The sequence below is a fragment of the Photinus pyralis genome, unplaced genomic scaffold (genome assembly GCF_008802855.1).
Source record: "Photinus pyralis isolate 1611_PpyrPB1 unplaced genomic scaffold, Ppyr1.3 Ppyr1.4_LG4, whole genome shotgun sequence".
NCBI classification, from domain to species: Eukaryota; Metazoa; Arthropoda; class Insecta; order Coleoptera; family Lampyridae; genus Photinus; species Photinus pyralis.
In genome coordinates, this window is record NW_022170511.1 from 11,916,707 (window position 1) to 11,934,952 (window position 18,246).

Here is an 18,246-nt window from a genome sequence, read left to right on the forward strand (position 1 = left end):
AGTTCAGTTCTATGGTGAGACACCCTAGAACTGCTCTACCACTTATTAGTCAATATTGAAGAGATACTAGAAAAATCTTAGGTACTTACCTAAAAATATCCGATTATCCATTGCACCTGCAACGTTCCTCGTTGTTATGGTAAAGTTTTTACTAGATTCGATTACAATAGGTTGGCCAGCGCGTGAACGAATTGTGCTAGCTATTAACGCATCTAAAACGAACGCTCGTCCTTCCAAACGTAAACCACCAGCAACTATCCTGAGTTGACCCATACCTTGCTGAAATTAGAATAATAAAGTTAATAACAGAACAGTACATTATACAGTATCATAAGTACATACTTTAATTGCATTATGGCTAAAGCAAGCATCTCGTTTTTATTTAGGTACTAAACTGTGTCGTGAAATATTGAAATGGGGAAATCATATGCAACGATTAGCATCCACCGGCGTTACGCAAAAGCCACAAAGACTGTGTCAAAAACAAGGCACGAAGTGGAAGTCGCATTGAAAAATGTACTATGTTTGAAAATGTGAGCTGTTTTACGGAAGCCTTAAGCGAGATTAATGTTCTAGGTAGTTGGTTTTGCTATGTAGTCATAAGTTTCTAATAAGAAACTTTTATTCTTCTTGTTAGTTTCCCTACGTGTCGTTGAAGCGCCAAAGTAGTTTTCTACGTGTTCGGTGTTTTTTGCATTTTAGTTTCGATGAATTAGGGAATAATATAGTCTAGAATTAGCAACTGGAATTAGCAGTAAATCTTTTACTGCGAAAATATCTTCTAGTAGTGATGCTGTTCACATGCCAAAAATCTTGACTGCTACGCCTGCACTAAAACTTCGAGAAATGGCAACCGTAGCGAGCAGCGCCTTTTATCGCGTTTTTATCCCAAATAAAAAATAACGTTTGAAAAACGGCGAAAAGAACACAATGTACCTACATTTGATTAAAGCATAATTATTAAATTATGTTTGAGATTTCATTGCTTACTGTCAATTTTAATCTTTCATCTATGTTTAGGTAATCTAATTCTGGTTATTCAAGGAGTACAAACATTTTTATTTGACGAAAGGTAGGTAACCTTTTGAAGTAAATATGAAATCAATCTAAATGAACATGTTATAATCTTTCACAAGGGTTCTCTCCAAAATGTTGTTAATTTTATTTCAGGCTCCGCGTCCCATTTTAATAAGAATGCCAAAAATTTGAATGCACGATGATTTGTTTTACTTTATCTACTCTTACTGTTAAAGTGATCACTGTATCTACCCTTACCTGTCAAAAAGATACCTAGCCTACTCATCCAAACCGATTAAAATGGCGATAAACATTTAGTGGTGACTACAAGAAAGATGTGTAATGCGAGCCCCGCCTTGCAGCTTAAATTTTTTTTCCAATTTCACATATGAATAAAACTGCATTTATACTGTTTTTGTATCTAAATCAGTGGGTTGTTACCGTGGCAGCGGACTCCACTAATCGTGTAATCGAGGCGATAATGCGAATGTGGTTTCGAGATGGAGCATGGGAGAAGTTTATGCCCGTGAAACGTATTTATTACGGTATACGCGAAATATTCGTAGTACGTTAAAATTATCGATAACGAATTCCGATGGAAAAAACAATTTAATCACGTGATTCCATAGCAACGACATAACAAACGAAAATTAAAGTGTGCGTTCTATCGACGCTTCGATTTTAAGTAAAGTGGACTTGTGGTACGCTTTCTGAATCACCGTGAAGTTATTTACAAACATTAGAATTGGGGGTACGAACACATACATTCAGATCTGTTTTGAACTTCCCGTTCTAATTGTCAATACTGTCTGGAGTCATATCATCTGAAGGGGCTACAATTATCAAGAATGCCGACCTGGCCCTGGCCCCTTTACGTTACACAGGAATGTCTGGTTATTTACGGTAAAAGGACCGTAAATCTAGACAGCTAGGCTTTAAGAATTCAAAATAGAAATCTGCTACCAGTCGGTTCAGCCGTTTATCCGGAAATGAGAGTACAGACAGACAGACAGACAGACAATTACGCACTTTTATTCAACATAAGATAAGGAGACTTGAAACAAGTAGTGCAATATAGGGATATGTAAATCAGACGGTGATACATAACACATCAGTGTGCAACTGTGCCTCGTTTGTTATGTAATACTTGGTGATTAGAGGACGTTGCCCAGTTGTAGAGATAACTTCATAACACGCCGCATGGATCATGAAGTAACTAGTTCACATAGTTACAGATAGGATGCCGTGCAAAGTTAGAATATTGAGGACTTTGACAGATTTCCATTATAACACCCTTAATCTTTACCTAGATTATTCCGCCTTCCATACAATCGTTTTTAAATTACCTAGAATGATGAAATTTCCATTTACTAAATCCGATTCAAGTTGTAAATCTCAATTTGCCTTGGTTTCGCTTGTAATACGCTTCACAGAGTTTGCTTTATTCCTTTATACGTAATCGCCGTAAAAAATATATCTTATTCGGTTTATCGTCCTCCACCCATCCAGCATAGGTACCTTACACACGAATGTCTATTACTTTTTCTTCCACATCTTATTTATTTCTACTTAGTTGAAATGCAATCGTAAGGATTGGAAGATGGAGAGGCAGAGAATAAGAACTTCAATCGTAATGACCACTAATTATTTCCTAATGCGTTAGATCCAAGGAAAACCAATAAGATCATAGAGTCAGTGTTGTAAATTAGAATTACTCAAACCACAAGTGCGAGGATGGTACATCAAGAAATACGATCTGCATGTTATTGTAAATGACAGCATACCCTAGCGGACTGAAATTTCATTCAAAACAGAAAGTGGAGTTTTCTAATTGTTCCCGTGGAGATATTTTAATTGTTTTTGGTAGGGTTCGAAAAGTCGGCACAGTTCCTCAGCTGGCTGCCAAAAACGGCGATGATACCTTTTGTATTTTGGTAACCATGCTGATGCTTATTAACGATCAATTTTATCACTTTTATTTGTTCAATAAATATTCCAGGTGCAAAAAATCGTTTTTCGTAACAGCAAAACATTTTTCTTCAAAACGGCACAAAATCTTAACCCACGAGTTTCTGAGAAGGGAAACCCATCAAGACCTTGATAATTATTGAAAGTTACATGGAAATTTTAGCACAACCAAAAGTGCCATTTAAACAAAGACGAATGAAAGGACATGGCGTCCCTTTCACCACGCTCCTCAGAAACAAAGTAATGTGCGCTTTATACGTTCGCATCTAATGAGAACGGATTGAAAATTTTCTTTGACAAAAGAAAAATTTAATAAAATAAAAATTATTTCAAAAGTACCAAGGGAATTGTTAACTGTGGTATACAATAAAAAAAGGTCCGTAGTAATGATTTGTCACGGACGCTTTTGTAAAGTTTCTGGTATAATTATAACCTGCGGCGATTGGGATACGGTATATAAAACCGCTAATGAAAGATCTTTATGAAATTTTATAATTAGAAGTTTTTTAATTGGGATGCAACAGTTGTCTGAATATTCCCTTTAATGGGAAATAAATAATATATTCAAAGCCGATTATAATAGAGATACGTTGCTTGTCTACACAGAAGAAAATCTTTTTCACATTTTACAGATAGCATTAAACAAAAACTTACCGATGAAAATTCCATTACTTTAAGTACCCATAACGTTAAAGCTAAGTTAATTATAACCATAATTAAGAGTCCTAGTATTAGAATATAAAGGCATCGCTTTCTCCAGCCGTAAATTCCGATTTTGAAGTGATATTTTGATTCAGATTGTCTCGAACTATTTGTGTCTTGCGTTCGTTCCACTTCTTGGGGGTTTGACATTATGCCGTCGGATTTTTTCGTTCTGAAACAGAAATGCTTCATTAAAGATCTCTACGGTTCGTATGGCAATCGTGATAGGACAGTTCAATTTACATTTAGGTAAAATAATGCGTTGTACTAAGAACGTTGTTCCCGAAACCGGGCTTTCTTTGGTTATAATTCATATCGATGCAAAGTGTAGGTGGTATATATATATAGGTCCGTGAATATTCATTACGCACGTTACGTTTGAATGGTTAATTCAGAGACGAGAAAGCCTGTTGCGGTTATCTTGTAAAATTACGAATCGGATAATTGCCATTTAAATTATGTTGGCAAAATACCGTATCAATATATTCGAATCTGCCCTTTATTTCCTAAAAATAGTTGGTTGTGGAAGTCTTAACATCAAGTAGGTAGGTATGTACAAAAAACTAGACCAAATGCATCAATGAACTCCGTCCTCCAGATATTCGCATTTGAAGTTTGTCCCCATGTTGCACTTTTTGGAAACGGATTTATTGTACCAGGAAATTGGTGCAAGATTATCCAATAGTTCCTGAAAGTTTTGCTAGATGGTAAGCAGAATTTTGTAATGACGTCGAGTGCCCGTTCGGCATCTTTAAGGTATTGTGGGCGAAAGCCGTCAATCCCTGGACTGGAACCGGCTGGGAAAGAGGTGATCCCCTTCGCAACAATTGCGTCGAATTCGGTGATTGTTTCCCTGTTCCGTGGCTGCTCGCAGAGATCGTGCCTAGGACCGATCAAGTGGGTGCCCATCATGGAGACGTTGTTTCGGATCATGCGCAGGCTGGTATTAACCGAGGCCATCGCGTTTGGGGATGACGAGCTGTTGGTGCTGGCGGGCGCTTCGGGTAAGAAATTGGAAGCGGGGTGGCCGGAGGTGTGGCAGGTGTGTGAAAATCGGGCGAGGACTAACTGCAAAATCAGAGTATTGTGGCTACTTCAAATGTAATGGGGTTCCCAGAACTTACGATTTAAGTGGTAAAACTAAACCAGCATCAAATATTAAGTCGTTAGAAGTTCTTCTACACCTGAAATTGACATTCATAGATCATGTCAAAATGATTAAACACAAAGCGGCTCGACTCTTTCATATTGACGGTGCAGACTGGGGTGCCACACACTCCGCTATTAGGACAATTTACCTTCATGCATTTTGGCCGGCCATATTATAGGTATGGTGCAGAGGGCCGGGTCTGTGACTCGAGAGTTAAAGCGTCTGTTGATTCCGTTCAGATGCCATTTTCATTACGCATGCTGAAGGCATACACATACACCAAGACGGAGTCCCGAAGTCCTTGGTAATGTTTCGCTGCTGTTCCTTGAGACTAAACGAATTTGTGACACGTATGTCGCGGTGTCGTCCAGTAATATTGAGAGAGCGCCTGTGCCCGCCAATAAAGTCCACTAGGCTGAAAAGGACCTATGGGGGTAGATGTAGAGAGGTCGAAAATCTACCTATATGGAGCATAATGCCCAGGCCACATACACAAAACTGAGAAATTGTTGTTGCGGAACTTCCGCTTCACGGTTCGATATGCTACATACATGCTCACCCACAGAGTTTCATCTTAATAAGAGACTCGCAAAGCGCGGTCGCTGCAAACAAATCGCTTACAAAGGACTGTTCAAAGTGGGAGCGGCCATTGTCGCGACTGAAGTTCCACACATCGCGACGTGACGCTCGTCACACCCACTCTGAACTCTCTCTCAAGTTAATGAAATCGAAAGAAACTTTGCAAGCCTGTTCAGGTCGAGATTTACCTTGTCCCTGTTTGGGAAGATAAAGACTTAGGTAGTACGCTGTTAGACACGGCGGCCCATAGGCGGACCGCGACTTACTAAAGTAAGAAATAAAATGATGGCCGCGTGTCAGCGCGCGAATGTATTGCCACAATAAAATTCGGAAAAACGTAACAAGATGCGGTTTAATAAAAACCACAGACTGCTCGGTGAAGGTGATGTAGTACAGATCAAAAGCGCAGAAAATGATCTCAATGGCAATTAATAGTTATTTACCTAACAAGTTCGGTAAGTTAATTTTCCCGCATGAGCACTTTGTTTGCAGCACGACCGTAGGGAGTGCTGCATTTAGTGCGAATGCGGGAAAATTCTTTCCGAAAGAGTTAGGTACAATATTTTTTGTAACGAATTGCGTAAAAAAAGGTCAAAATTAATAAAGTTTTGTAAATTAGTTTTTTTTAATCATGAGTTGGTAACACAATCATATGTTTGGTTGGTAACATAATTTTGTAACTACCATTGCACTGGTCACATTTAAAACTTCCACATCTTTGGTTAATACATATTTTGCCTTTGCAATGAGTGCTACTACTGGTCACGGCATTGCATCGTTTGCACTAAATATCCTTGGAAGTCTTCAATGTTAAGAAATATGCTTTGAAAAGAGTGCTCTTATTGGTCGCGTAAGTGTACTGATCGTATTTAATATTCCCAGAAGACATGTGTGAAGAAATGTGTTCTCAAATTTGATTTATCTTGAGTTGCGTAAATACACTCGTTACATTTAAAATCCTTGGAAGCTTTGTGTGTGTTAATATGTGCTTTCTTAAACTGCATATGCGAATAGTTGCAGAATATCACAGGTCACATTTTAAGACGTTTTAACAATAAATTTTACTTTTTCTTGAGTTCCAATTCTGAAAAATAATTTGATTGCGTTATAAGTTCTTGTTTATATATTTACGTAAAACTTACTGTACGTCTGTTTCCGATTAATCGCACTAAATACCCTCAACCAACGGTTTAATTGATTTTACAGCAGATGACAGTTAACCATGACATGACGTTCGTTGACTTCAATAAGTACTACCAACCGAAGAACGCGCATAACCCCTTCTCTCCAGCGGAAACTAAAAAACACCGCGATGCGGGAAAGTCGTTTTCCCGTGCATCGAGGATGCTTGGAAACATTATCTTTCCATTCAATGAGTACAAAAAAATATTTATTTCACAGATAACCATTTGGCTTGCCTAAATTTACAAAAGACTCAGAATTTACTGGGTTCATAAACACACGTGATCAATTTTTTTAAAACAATTACAAACACTAAATCTAAAATTACACTCTAACCCTCTCCAATACCTAGATTAAATTCACCCCAAACAAATTTAATGTTCATTAAACACAACATACGAGAATAGGAATGAAAAACTCACATCCTAGTTGTTGAATATAGACGCTAGTGTCTTAATTGTTGGCTGTAATGATCATTTTCAGGGCACTTGTTATTTAAAAAAAAATTTAGGTCAACCTTAAATTGTATTGCGATACACTCGATACCGGTATAACACAACCACCATATTATCTTTAGAAAAAGCGACGATTGAAGTAAACTTCTGTATTCAAATGTCAAATAACGATGATTAAACTGAATATATTTAATGGCCTCAATGCCGTGGGAATGCCTACGCTGAGAATCTCAGAGCGTCTTTTATAATGACGCGTTCACCCCTTCTACATTTTCGTAAGATCGCACTTTCACTTATTAACGTAAACAAACTGTTGTTACTCGTTGCCTTATCCAAACCCATTAACCTTTATCATACCTGTCCATTTTATACAAAAATAATGCCAAACAAATAAATTGTAGACGTGAGACAACTTTACACAAAGTAACACCTGCAACTTTCATTGTCTTAATATGTCACCAATTTAAATAAACCCAATAATAATAATAATCTCGCTCATATTCAATTAAATAAAATGACCCATGACATTGGCCAAAACAACAAAGAAATACAAAATTAAAGTAGTCATATAAGGTAAACAGAAAAAAAATGATATTAAATAAACCCGTAAAGAGCATTTAAAAAAGCGACAGAGCACCTCGGGGTGATTCTACGGGGTCATTGGATTTGATCCATTTTCAATTATTTTATTTACTTATTGGCTTGTTACATGTGGTATGTTAACTGTGCAAAGTTTCAACCAAATAGGTTCAAGCGTTTGGCAGAGACATAGAAGCGTGATCCCACGGGATCATTGGATTTGACCTATTTTCAATAGGCTTATTGCATGTGGCATATAGGTCAACTGTGTAAAGTTTGAACCAAATCGGTCGTTTGACAGTTATCGTGTTCACAGACAGACGGACACCATCGACTCACCTATAAAGCTTGCATCGCTTTGCTCTGTCGCTTAATAAACCAAGAAAGTCATTTGTTGAAAGAAAATTCTTTTTTAAGGACCTGCTTCAAAATACACTTAAGCGCTTGGAAATCTTTCTACTTGACACAAATTGGAACACAATCAAGCAAATCGGTTGCTATAATACAAATTCGTTGGAGAATGGAAAATTTGCCGGTACGTATTCTCATACTATTAGGGCGTTGTGCGCGGGTGCACCATCATGTTGAAACCAACTTTTGTTCTTTTGTGCCGTACAACGCTGTATTCGTAATAAAAATGCCACTCAATTCAGTATGTACTTTTTTTGCGGGCCATATAAAAAAATGAAGTTGATGATTTCTCCGAAACGAAACCTTGTATGAAAATTTATTAACGGTGTCTTGTTAGAGCTCAAATAGTGGCAATGAGAAAGGGTTGTTTTTATATTTGTTCAAATATAAAAAAAAAATAAAAACGAAATGGGCAAATTTCGGTTTGTCTGACATACCATCGGAATATTCGGAATCTTCTGGTTTTCTTTTCAGTATGGAAATCAGTCCTATTCTCGTGTATCTTGAAAACTTTTCAATATTGAAACCTTTTCAAGAAACTTTTCAAGTGACTTTTACAATATTGAAAATTGTTTGTATTCTCGTGCTCACCTTGTAATCGTATGTTTACGTTTTACAAGATTGAAAAGTTAACCATGAAGTTGTAACACAGTGTAGCCAACCCACAAATGTGAATAATGTGCGCGTGCGTAAGTACAATTAGTCAGCTGTTTGGTATAAATACAAGTTGATTTAAGACGTGGTGTTACGTGTATACTCTGTTTTTTAACTAGGAAGACGGATTTAAAAACCTGATTTACACTGAAAATGTCACTAGAATCTAGTAACAAAAATAATAGACTCATTTTATACAGATATGTATTGTGGGTTGCGTGATGTGATTTTCTTTCACATTTGGATAGATTTCATTATTTATGGTTTTGGGTTATTACTTGGTAGGAACTCCTTTATATTATGCATACATCATACTTTTAAAAGCGAATTATAATAAATATGTAATACATTGATAATAGGTAATCATCCTGCATACATTTTTTGGCCTTTGAAACATTATTTTGAATTGTAGTTTTAAATGCTTTATCAGTTGTAATACTACACAATCCGCATTACAATTTACAACAAATGTTAAGTTATTGAACAAATTCAGAACAATGGAATTATGCTCATATTATTAGACAGCACAGTTCACTGCTTTATGTATAAGAGATTTAGTCACTGTCTTCCGAGAGTTCACTAGAACTGTCACTGTCCTTCGATCCGAGTGAAATAATTAAGGGTTCTATAAGTGTATCCATTAGGCCATCCAATCTACACATTTTATTTTCTTCCTTAATAACGTGTTGCACGCAATTCGGCCAATCGTCAGAGCTCACATTTGCAACAGCGTTATGACCACCGGAACGTTTCGAAGGGGTAACAATCCCAGTACTTCGATATCCGGTATACTGTAGATCGTGCAACTCCTAATATGTGTCATACTTTAACAACCAAATATATACCTACATCATTATTTACGTTACCTGTGGTAGATGCAATCTTCAACACAAGGGTAGCAAAATTCATATCCGGAATATCAGACAACATTTGTTTATAATAAACTGCTTCTCGAAGACTGATAAAATGACCCAAGTTTAAGCGATTACGTTTTTCAAAGGAGACAAGCTTGCTTTACTGGTACTTGGAGTTGAATCCATCACTAATACCAGTATACTTAGGACGCGAAATATCAACTTTAGGTCTTAAAAGAACTGTTTTTTTTTCTTAAAATTTATGCAAATGGACTCAGAACACACAAAAACGAGAATCGCGATTAAATTTGACAGTTAAATCATGTCAATAGCAATTTTACCTGGGTGTAAAACGGGCGCAGCGGGAGCCAATAGAAACTAAGGATTTTTGCGGGAACTTTTAAATCCGTCTTCCTAGTTAAAAAACAGAGTATAGTTGACAATGTTTTTTTCGTTTATAATAGAACTGAAAACTTTCTCCTAACTTGGGCCCAGAGGATCTTCATTCTTTGTGGCTGCAACTAGCAGAGGAGCTAAATGCATGTGGAGATGGACCACTAGAGAAGTTGAAGGATGGAAGAAGGTATTTTACCTACTTTAATATACAATTGTTAATTATATTTTCTGACTACAGGTGTTCACTTGGAAATCGCAAACTCGCAAGAAAGCACGGGAGAATAAAGCACTAAATGCTCTCGAAATAAGGTTATTTTACATGGTACTTGGTAGGTAAATGAAGTGCACGAAGCGATTCATGCAGTTGAAAACGTGGAAATACAATATGTATATCATAATTCAGGTATTTTGTAAAGCACGTTAACATTTACTTTCAGGTTGACGAAGAAATACAAGATGTAGATGGAGCGGTAGCCTCACTGGATGTTCCCATAGAACAGATACTCCCTACCCATAAGGACGCCTATATAAACGTTGTTCATTGCTTCAAATTGAATAATTTTAATGATTCAAAATAAATTAATACAACTATTACATTTGTTCCACATGTTGTAATACATCTATTAATAAAATAAATTCAGGATCATTCAGGATCATTCATATTGGAAACGAACCCTAACCTTTAAATTAACTTGAAAAATGGCTAGCAAGGATAATCCGTACTTGCTAAGATTTCAATATTAAGTTCCCAATATTGTAAACTTTTGCAATGACTAATGTGTCACAAGAATACGAAACCGAGATCAAATTGGGAAACTTTTCAATTCTTGTTTACTTTTCAATATCGTAACTATTTCAAGATGCACCAGAATAACACCGAATAACTCTTTAATTGGGCATCTTTTCTCTAATTTAATCATAGTCGTATCTTCTATGGTTTCGGAGATCCCCATGATAGACGTCCTTACATTGGACACCTTTTGAATAGCGCAAGTCTACTTTATTCGTATAAATGAAATTAACAGCAAATTGAGGCAAGTTAAATACAAAACGCGATGACGGTAGTAGAGCAAGCGGTTGTGTGTGTTACGGGTTTCGACAATTCGACCAATCAGAAAATATTCATTCTGTCGGGAATTTTTCGCTATTTCTGTTGGGTGAATGGAAAACAGTTACTAACGAATTGAGAGAAAAGAAAAGTTATTGGAATATAGGTACCGATTACAATATTCTTGCAGATACAAAAAAACCTTCAAAAGTCACTTTATATTTTTTTTCTATACGTTAAAAGTGAGAAAGAAAATAAAACAGTAAAACGTTTGCTTGAATTTTTTTCCAAACAAAAACCTTACGCTTAGCCGTATAGAGTTGTGCTTTATGGTAAATACCTCATACGATAACTTTCGTTCTTATAGTCTCTTACGAATAAAACGCTACAAATGATGTTTTGCATAAAAAAAATGATTAAAGGGCACCTCATTTACTCACTAAACGGTGGCCAATAATCTCCAAAATTTAGATACCTCTATCTGCATAACAGTGGAGTTGCGTAAACTGATTAATCACCTTGCACAGAAGACTAAATAAATTTCACCTCAAGTCGAAGTAACTTTGGTAGCTGCCTGGAAATTGCAATCAACGTCAAGCGCGTTATTTATTATTTGCTAGAACTTATCGGTTATTAATATTTTTGGTGCAATGCATACTCGTAGTCAAACAATTAGGAGATCACGTTTAATAACCCACTAAATATGCAATTTATTGGATTTAAAAAAAAATGCGAAGAGAATAATAGGGTAATCAAACAACTCATGCAAATTTATGGATAAATTCCATGCATTATTACTTAGGCAATAAGATGCGGAATGGTGTTGTCCAACATCGAAATATGACATGACTGGAGCAGTTTCCAGAGGGAGTGAGTACATTTCCTGCAGGTATCTGTCTTACTCATGGGCTCGCTATTAATCATGTCGTCTCAGTTCCACCCGCTGCTAGCGTTCCATTGGGAAATGGCAAATTTAGCACCGCGCACGGACAATATTTCACAGTGTGAAACACTTTCCTTTACGTCAACTTACTTAACCAACTGTGGGAGTTATACGAATGGAAATAATGCATATTTTACGGGTTATTTGATATGTATTATGTTGTTAAGATGATGGAAATTATCTACGACCGTGCGGGTCTATCGATTTCCCACAAATCCTCCCTCGTACCTACCTGATTTTATACTCGATTCCGAGTTTTACTTGAAAGGCTATTTTTTATGTTGTTTTTTTGGTCACGTTTCTATAGCAATACGTTACGACACTTATGTTGGAAAATGCGTTAGTGTATCTGTTTTATAACACTATTAAAGCTGTGATTTTGCGAGACGTGATAAAGCTTTAGAATTTATCGGAGCTTGTAATGTAAGATATATACCTAACTAAGAGGGACTAGAAACTATGCACAAATAATTTCAAAACGAAACTCGACATTAATTAAATTTTGGAAAACCAGTATATGTAATGGAAACCCTTTGATCTACAATTTGAAAGGTGACACAGCTTTAAATTGAGGCCGTCCCACTAACGGTAGATTAATTTAAGTCTAGACTACACTATTGTACACAAATTTACAAACAAGAAGATCTCTTTACAACAACTCACGAAATTGAATGGAGAACGTCGGTCGGTTCAGTATCTAGCAAGATGGTAGCATTTGTAGTTTTGCAGTAAGTTTACACTAAATTTCAGCTACAATTTGCAATCGCGGATACTATAAAATTATGTTTACAACTTAGGGTACCGAAGAGAAAAGAAGAAGTGAAGGCAACCACTCGTAAGTTATCGTAGATTGGATTCATTTTGTGATATTCGAATGTGCGTTGAGGCGTGAGTGCAGTTAAGTTAACCACCTGTAAGTTGCCGTGGGGTTTGTTGTACTAGTTACTAGTAAAAAGAAGAAGACCGAGTTCAGTTAACTACATGTAAATTAGCGCAGGGTGACTTTATATATTGGTGTGAGACCCTAGTGATCAAGAACGTGCATTACTTTCGCTGGCGAAGTTGAAATAGAGTGTGAAATAGAGGATCAACAGCGTAAAATTAGAAGCGCGAAATCAGATTCTGTCGTTTTAACATTCAAGGTGAAGGGATTTAAAAACTTGATTTTGTAATTATTCGCACGCCTGAAGCGGTCTTTGTGCCCAAATAAAATGTTTATATGATATTGACGTTTGCCGTTAGAATCCTTAATTTGGAGTAATCCTGACAAACTACCAGTAAAGAGAGCCATTCATTATACGAGACCTAGACTGTCTTTTCAATTATTTTGATCAACTTATTGTATCAATTGGTACCTCGATTTTGAACGATCAATTTGGTCCAATTCCGTGAGTTAACGTTTGTGCCGAAAGGCTTTCGATACAGCCGAATTGTAATTACTACATTTTTTTAATAGGCCATTATTCCTGCGATAATTATTTTCTGACTACGAGTTGATCCCTTTTTGAATAGTACTCTAGACTTTAAATTTTGATTTTGAGTAAGTGTCATTTCAACTATTATTTGTAACGTTTGGAAACCATTTGTTATATTTTATATTTTTCAATTAAATTGCAATCGCTTTCAGTTATTGTTTGGCTACATTTTTGGTACCACTAACGTTAAACTTAACGTGCAGGTTATCTGTAGAAAACGATATTTTTCCCATACTAAATACCGCAAAATTTCTTACCAGATAACCTGCACGTTAAGTAACGTTTCTGATACATCACAGGGATGATTGTTTATGTTTAACCCATTCAATTTCTTTACCCTTTTTGATTTATTAAGAATAGAACAAGGATCATTATTTTTTCTCTTTAAATTTTCTATAAGACTAAGTGGCATCTATCCAATTTATTTATTAACGAGATCCTAGCGAGTTTATAATTTTGTGGTGTCTGTCCATCTGTCCGTCCGTTAGCATGATATCTCAAAAACGAAAAGACCAGAGGTGGATTCTTTATCAAATCTGTAGATCGGAGTTATTGAAAGATTCTCGTAACAGTCGCAACCTTGGATAACTCCATCTATCGTTGGAATTTTAACCACGCGATTTGGCACGATTTTCACTTTATTTTCTGTCGAGAACCTTATCCAGTGCACTTCGTTTGAACAAACAGCTGAGGCGTTAGTGAAAACGCATGGAATTTTAATTGCCACCATCCATATTTTATTCATCTGTGGCGATTGAATTCTTAATTTGGGGATTCCGGAAATATTGTTAGGACGGATTCACCTAAAAAGTCCAATAGTGAGGATATTATAATTGCTTTTTTTCTGACTTATCGTAAGTACGCAATTTGCATTTTACGTATCTACTTGAAGTGTATCTTTCGTTAGGTTTCAGCTGATATTTGTTATACAATTTTACATCGAGGATTGTTGCATTCATCAAGAATTAACCTTCTCACTTAAAGAGGTATGTACATTTTTGGTTATCAACGAAGAGAGTTACCTTTGATTTCCTTTTAGGGTTTAAATCCTAGCTTGCATGGTTACCTTTGATTTTCTATTAGGGTTTTAATTCCGGGATGCAAATAAGCTGCCATTTTCTGGAATGGGGTCACTGGGTCATGCGCCAGATTTGATAGCAAGCATTCGATCCTCAACAGAGAAACAATTTCCATAACCTTTAAGGTATTAGTATTAACTATTTTGCCCCTTCCAGGTTATATGTTATTACCTTCAATTACTTTGTCACCTTTAATATCTATCTATTAAATATTTTGGCGATCTTGGTTAAGATATGATCGAGTTTAACACGCGTATGTTATGGTAGACCGCCACTTCCCATTGGAGATGTAGGCCAATTTCAGTATCATGCTTGCGATAGAAGCTTAATACGAGTAAAGCGGTGTCCTTCAGGCATTCGTCAATTAATTATATACCGAGCTCTGTGGCATGGGAGATATTCTTTTGCTGGCAGGTTGTGGATCCGGGAACTGAGCTCACTTCTTGGCGTCGTCATCTCATTCAAAGTTGAGGTAAGCCTTGCCTTTCTTATGTTTTACTTGTATTTGGCCTATACGTGCAAATTTGTGCTCGGAATATCAATTTCTATGTGGAAACTTCTCTTAAGATCAAGTAATCAATTTAAACGATTATTCTTGATTGGATGTGTCTGACGTGGCGTGTGACGTAACTTATGATTTTGAATATTTGTGTATTACGCTATCGCATTGTGGAGTTTATTTTTGATTTGACACTCGGTGTGAGTAAACCAGTACTTTGTTTGAGTTGAACTATTATTACTACCCCCGTATTTTTTCAATTTCATACGGGGAGAGTTAAGTTAGAAATTGAGTGGCGCTCAACCCTTGGTAAATGCAACGAAGTTACGAAGATCAGTTTGCCCAAAACGAACTACCGCTGTGTTCTTATTTTGCGTGTCCCTACCCGTTATAGCGGGTCGGGGTTCCTTCCAGATCTTGATTGCAGATGAAGCATATTATAATCTGACACCTCTGCTTTTGATGGCAATATGGACATTCCTCAAACAATATTACAGTGTTTCGGCCTGCAAGTACTGGTCATTCACCTGAAATTAGTGAATTTTTTAAATCCAATGTGCAATCACAATAGCCAAAAAAGCAATGTGCCGTTGGTTACCTCCCACTCCGTTCAAAAGTTCTGGAAAATGCGATTTTTTTAATTTTGACAAAACGGTAAATTTAAAAACGTAAATTTATAGGGAATGTGTATCTTTTGTAGCTCAAATGCACCGAAACGAAGATATAAGCGAAAATAGGTATGAAGAAAGAGCAGATTTTTTCGGTTCTTTCGGCGGACGCGGAGAGGGAGGAATTGTGCATTTTTAACACTCACTAACCACCCTAGACAATGTATCAAAAATTTTGAATACCAGAGCGTTTGCAAGGTAATCCCCCTCTATTCACTGGTAAATAACAAAAACGATATGTATTGTAATTGGAATCTAAATTAATAAACGGTTTTAAGAGATGTATGTTGTAGATCAGATATAAAAAGCAAGGACCAAATTACTTAAGAAAACATGAACTCGTCCTACAAATGCCGTAACAAAACAAAACGAACGCTAATCTAATCAAACAATAAGCGGAAAGCATGAAATATTTTTAAGAATACCAAATTGATATTAAGTTTCTTCCATCACGGATGTTCGCGTGTCAATGAAAGCTTCGACGTGAAAATGTTTGCCCTTTTCTTGTAATTTAATTTACGAAAATCGCCTAAGAAAGTTAACCTTATACTTGCGAAATCTCACTAGCCAATATTTAACCTAACTTCCGACCAATTTCTATATATAAATCGCGTGTTTTCCTTCGTGGAGCTTGACCGATAGCAGGCGAATACTTCCTCCTGGGAAATCTGCCGATCACAAAGCTCGCTACTGACCAAATTACCTTCCTAATACTTCTCTCCCGGTGCTCGTTTATTTGGTACAAATTGTATTGTGGGTTCTTAGTGGGAGCATTGCGGACTTGTCGATAAGAGCTTTAAAATAAGTGCTCGCCCGTCTAATACTATCGTAAGACCGCTTTTCCGTTTCCGGAAGTTAATGTTAATGTAGTAAGGGATGAGTACCTAACGTAACAAAAGGCCATTATTACTTGCGGAAACTGCGAGAAAGTTTACCGGAGATATACCGTGAATGTACAGGAACCAATTAAGGTGGCTGGTGCGATATACATACACGGTAAACATAATACCTACACGTACTGTATAATGGAAGGAATACGCTTGGACCCGAACACAAACACATTAGATACGTACAGGTAGACCCCAACTCGCATCGTGCCATAATCAGATATAGGTACCATTCCTATGAGCTACATATAGGCACTTGAAATTTGCATTAGTAATTGTTTAATTAAAAGTGTCTGTTCAGTATCTTTAATTATGACGGGCAATATAATTCCTAACGACCTACGTAAGGGAGCCACAACTAAGCTTTGTTGTACGTTTCTACCCTTATCACCAACATTCAATTCAAAGGAAGGCTGTACAATTTTATTTTATGGGAATAAATAAAGCTCATTTTAGTTTATACAATTATCGTAATTAAAACGTTCATTAGTGAACCACTTTTAATTTGTACAATGGTTACTTTAAATGAAATAGGAAGCAAATCCCTACTGAAAATGGGATCGTGCCACATTTTTAATCATACCAATGGTTTTAATGATCAATTCAGTTGCTAAAGATAACTGCGCTGCAGCAAATAAACAGCAACTACGATCCTAGTTTCGAAGCGATAGGGTGAATTATTTTAAACTTACCCATCGACATGGGAATAAAGTGTCTTAAATTATGCCCTATATCCTCCTTATATTTCCGTATTTATTCCAGCAGGTTTGAAAAGCCAGAGGACAGTCATTTACCATCCGCTGCGAGTATTAAGAAATGAATCTCTTAAAGCTGCTTTCAGCAATTACACTTAACATTCCATCAAAAAGCGATAAAAATAATTGTTTCCATTTATGAGCCAAATTGCCAAAGTTTAGCGACGGATCTCGCTCGTGTGGAACATAATACACGGGGCGTGATAAAAATCTAACGAGAATTTTCATTTTAACCTAAAGGTGGTTGTTTATTTGAAGGTCGGGGGGAAGTTTCACACCTAAATCGATCCCAGATAAAACGTGATGAAATAACGCTTAGGATACGATTCAATATGTGTTATCAATAATCATCTACACGATACTCATGCCAAATGTTATTTCATTTTTTTCATTCAAGAGTTCTTTTTCTCAGTGCGACATTGTGGTTAATACATCTGTATTGTAAATATACAAAATACCCAAAAAAATTTAACCGTAAGCACGCATTAAACTTATCAACGGCAAAACGACATACGAGTATATAAGTGGGAGAACTTTACGGTTCTATTAGGAGATCTTTAATTTCTGAGCTCAAAAGAACTGAGTACATAGGGTTCGTGATTGAATACATCTACTCAAATGTTTTTTTTAAACTATCAACTGAAGTAAATAACATTGTTTCTTTAATCTCAAATGAAATACGTAGGGTTCTGAATCACCCCACACCAGCCTCCTTAGGGTTTGTAATAGATTTTTTATTATCTTAGTTCTTTATTTTCGCTGTTAGAGTTCTTTTACCTAGATCTTTGTCTTGTTGCTAGAGTTCATGCTCTGCACCTTTCTGCACTTAATGCTATCCCGTCTACTGACTTTTGTCTACCTGCATAAGGAATTAGTGTTTTGGCTTGACCATTTATTTTTGGAGTGGTTTCTCTCTTTATTTTTGATGTATGTGACTCCATTGAA

At 36.5% G+C, this 18,246-nt stretch overlaps 1 protein-coding gene and 1 long non-coding RNA gene across 4 annotated transcripts in view; one reads left to right on the forward strand and one right to left on the reverse strand.

Moving 5' to 3' along the window:
* Positions 1-18,246, reverse strand: part of LOC116167671 (gamma-sarcoglycan) — a 295,822-nt gene that overhangs the window by 7,515 nt on the left and 270,061 nt on the right. For all 3 annotated transcript variants that reach the window (XM_031483117.1, XM_031483118.1, XM_031483119.1), the window contains 2 exons: positions 3,640-3,859; positions 90-279 (listed from right to left, as the gene is read on the reverse strand). In XM_031483117.1, coding sequence (XP_031338977.1) covers positions 90-279; positions 3,640-3,859 — 410 coding nt within the window. The remainder of the gene's footprint in view (positions 1-89; positions 280-3,639; positions 3,860-18,246) is intronic.
* On the forward strand, positions 10,280-10,593 carry LOC116167675. The gene is made up of 2 exons (XR_004144603.1): positions 10,280-10,334; positions 10,385-10,593. It is a non-coding gene; the product is annotated as an uncharacterized LOC116167675 (long non-coding RNA).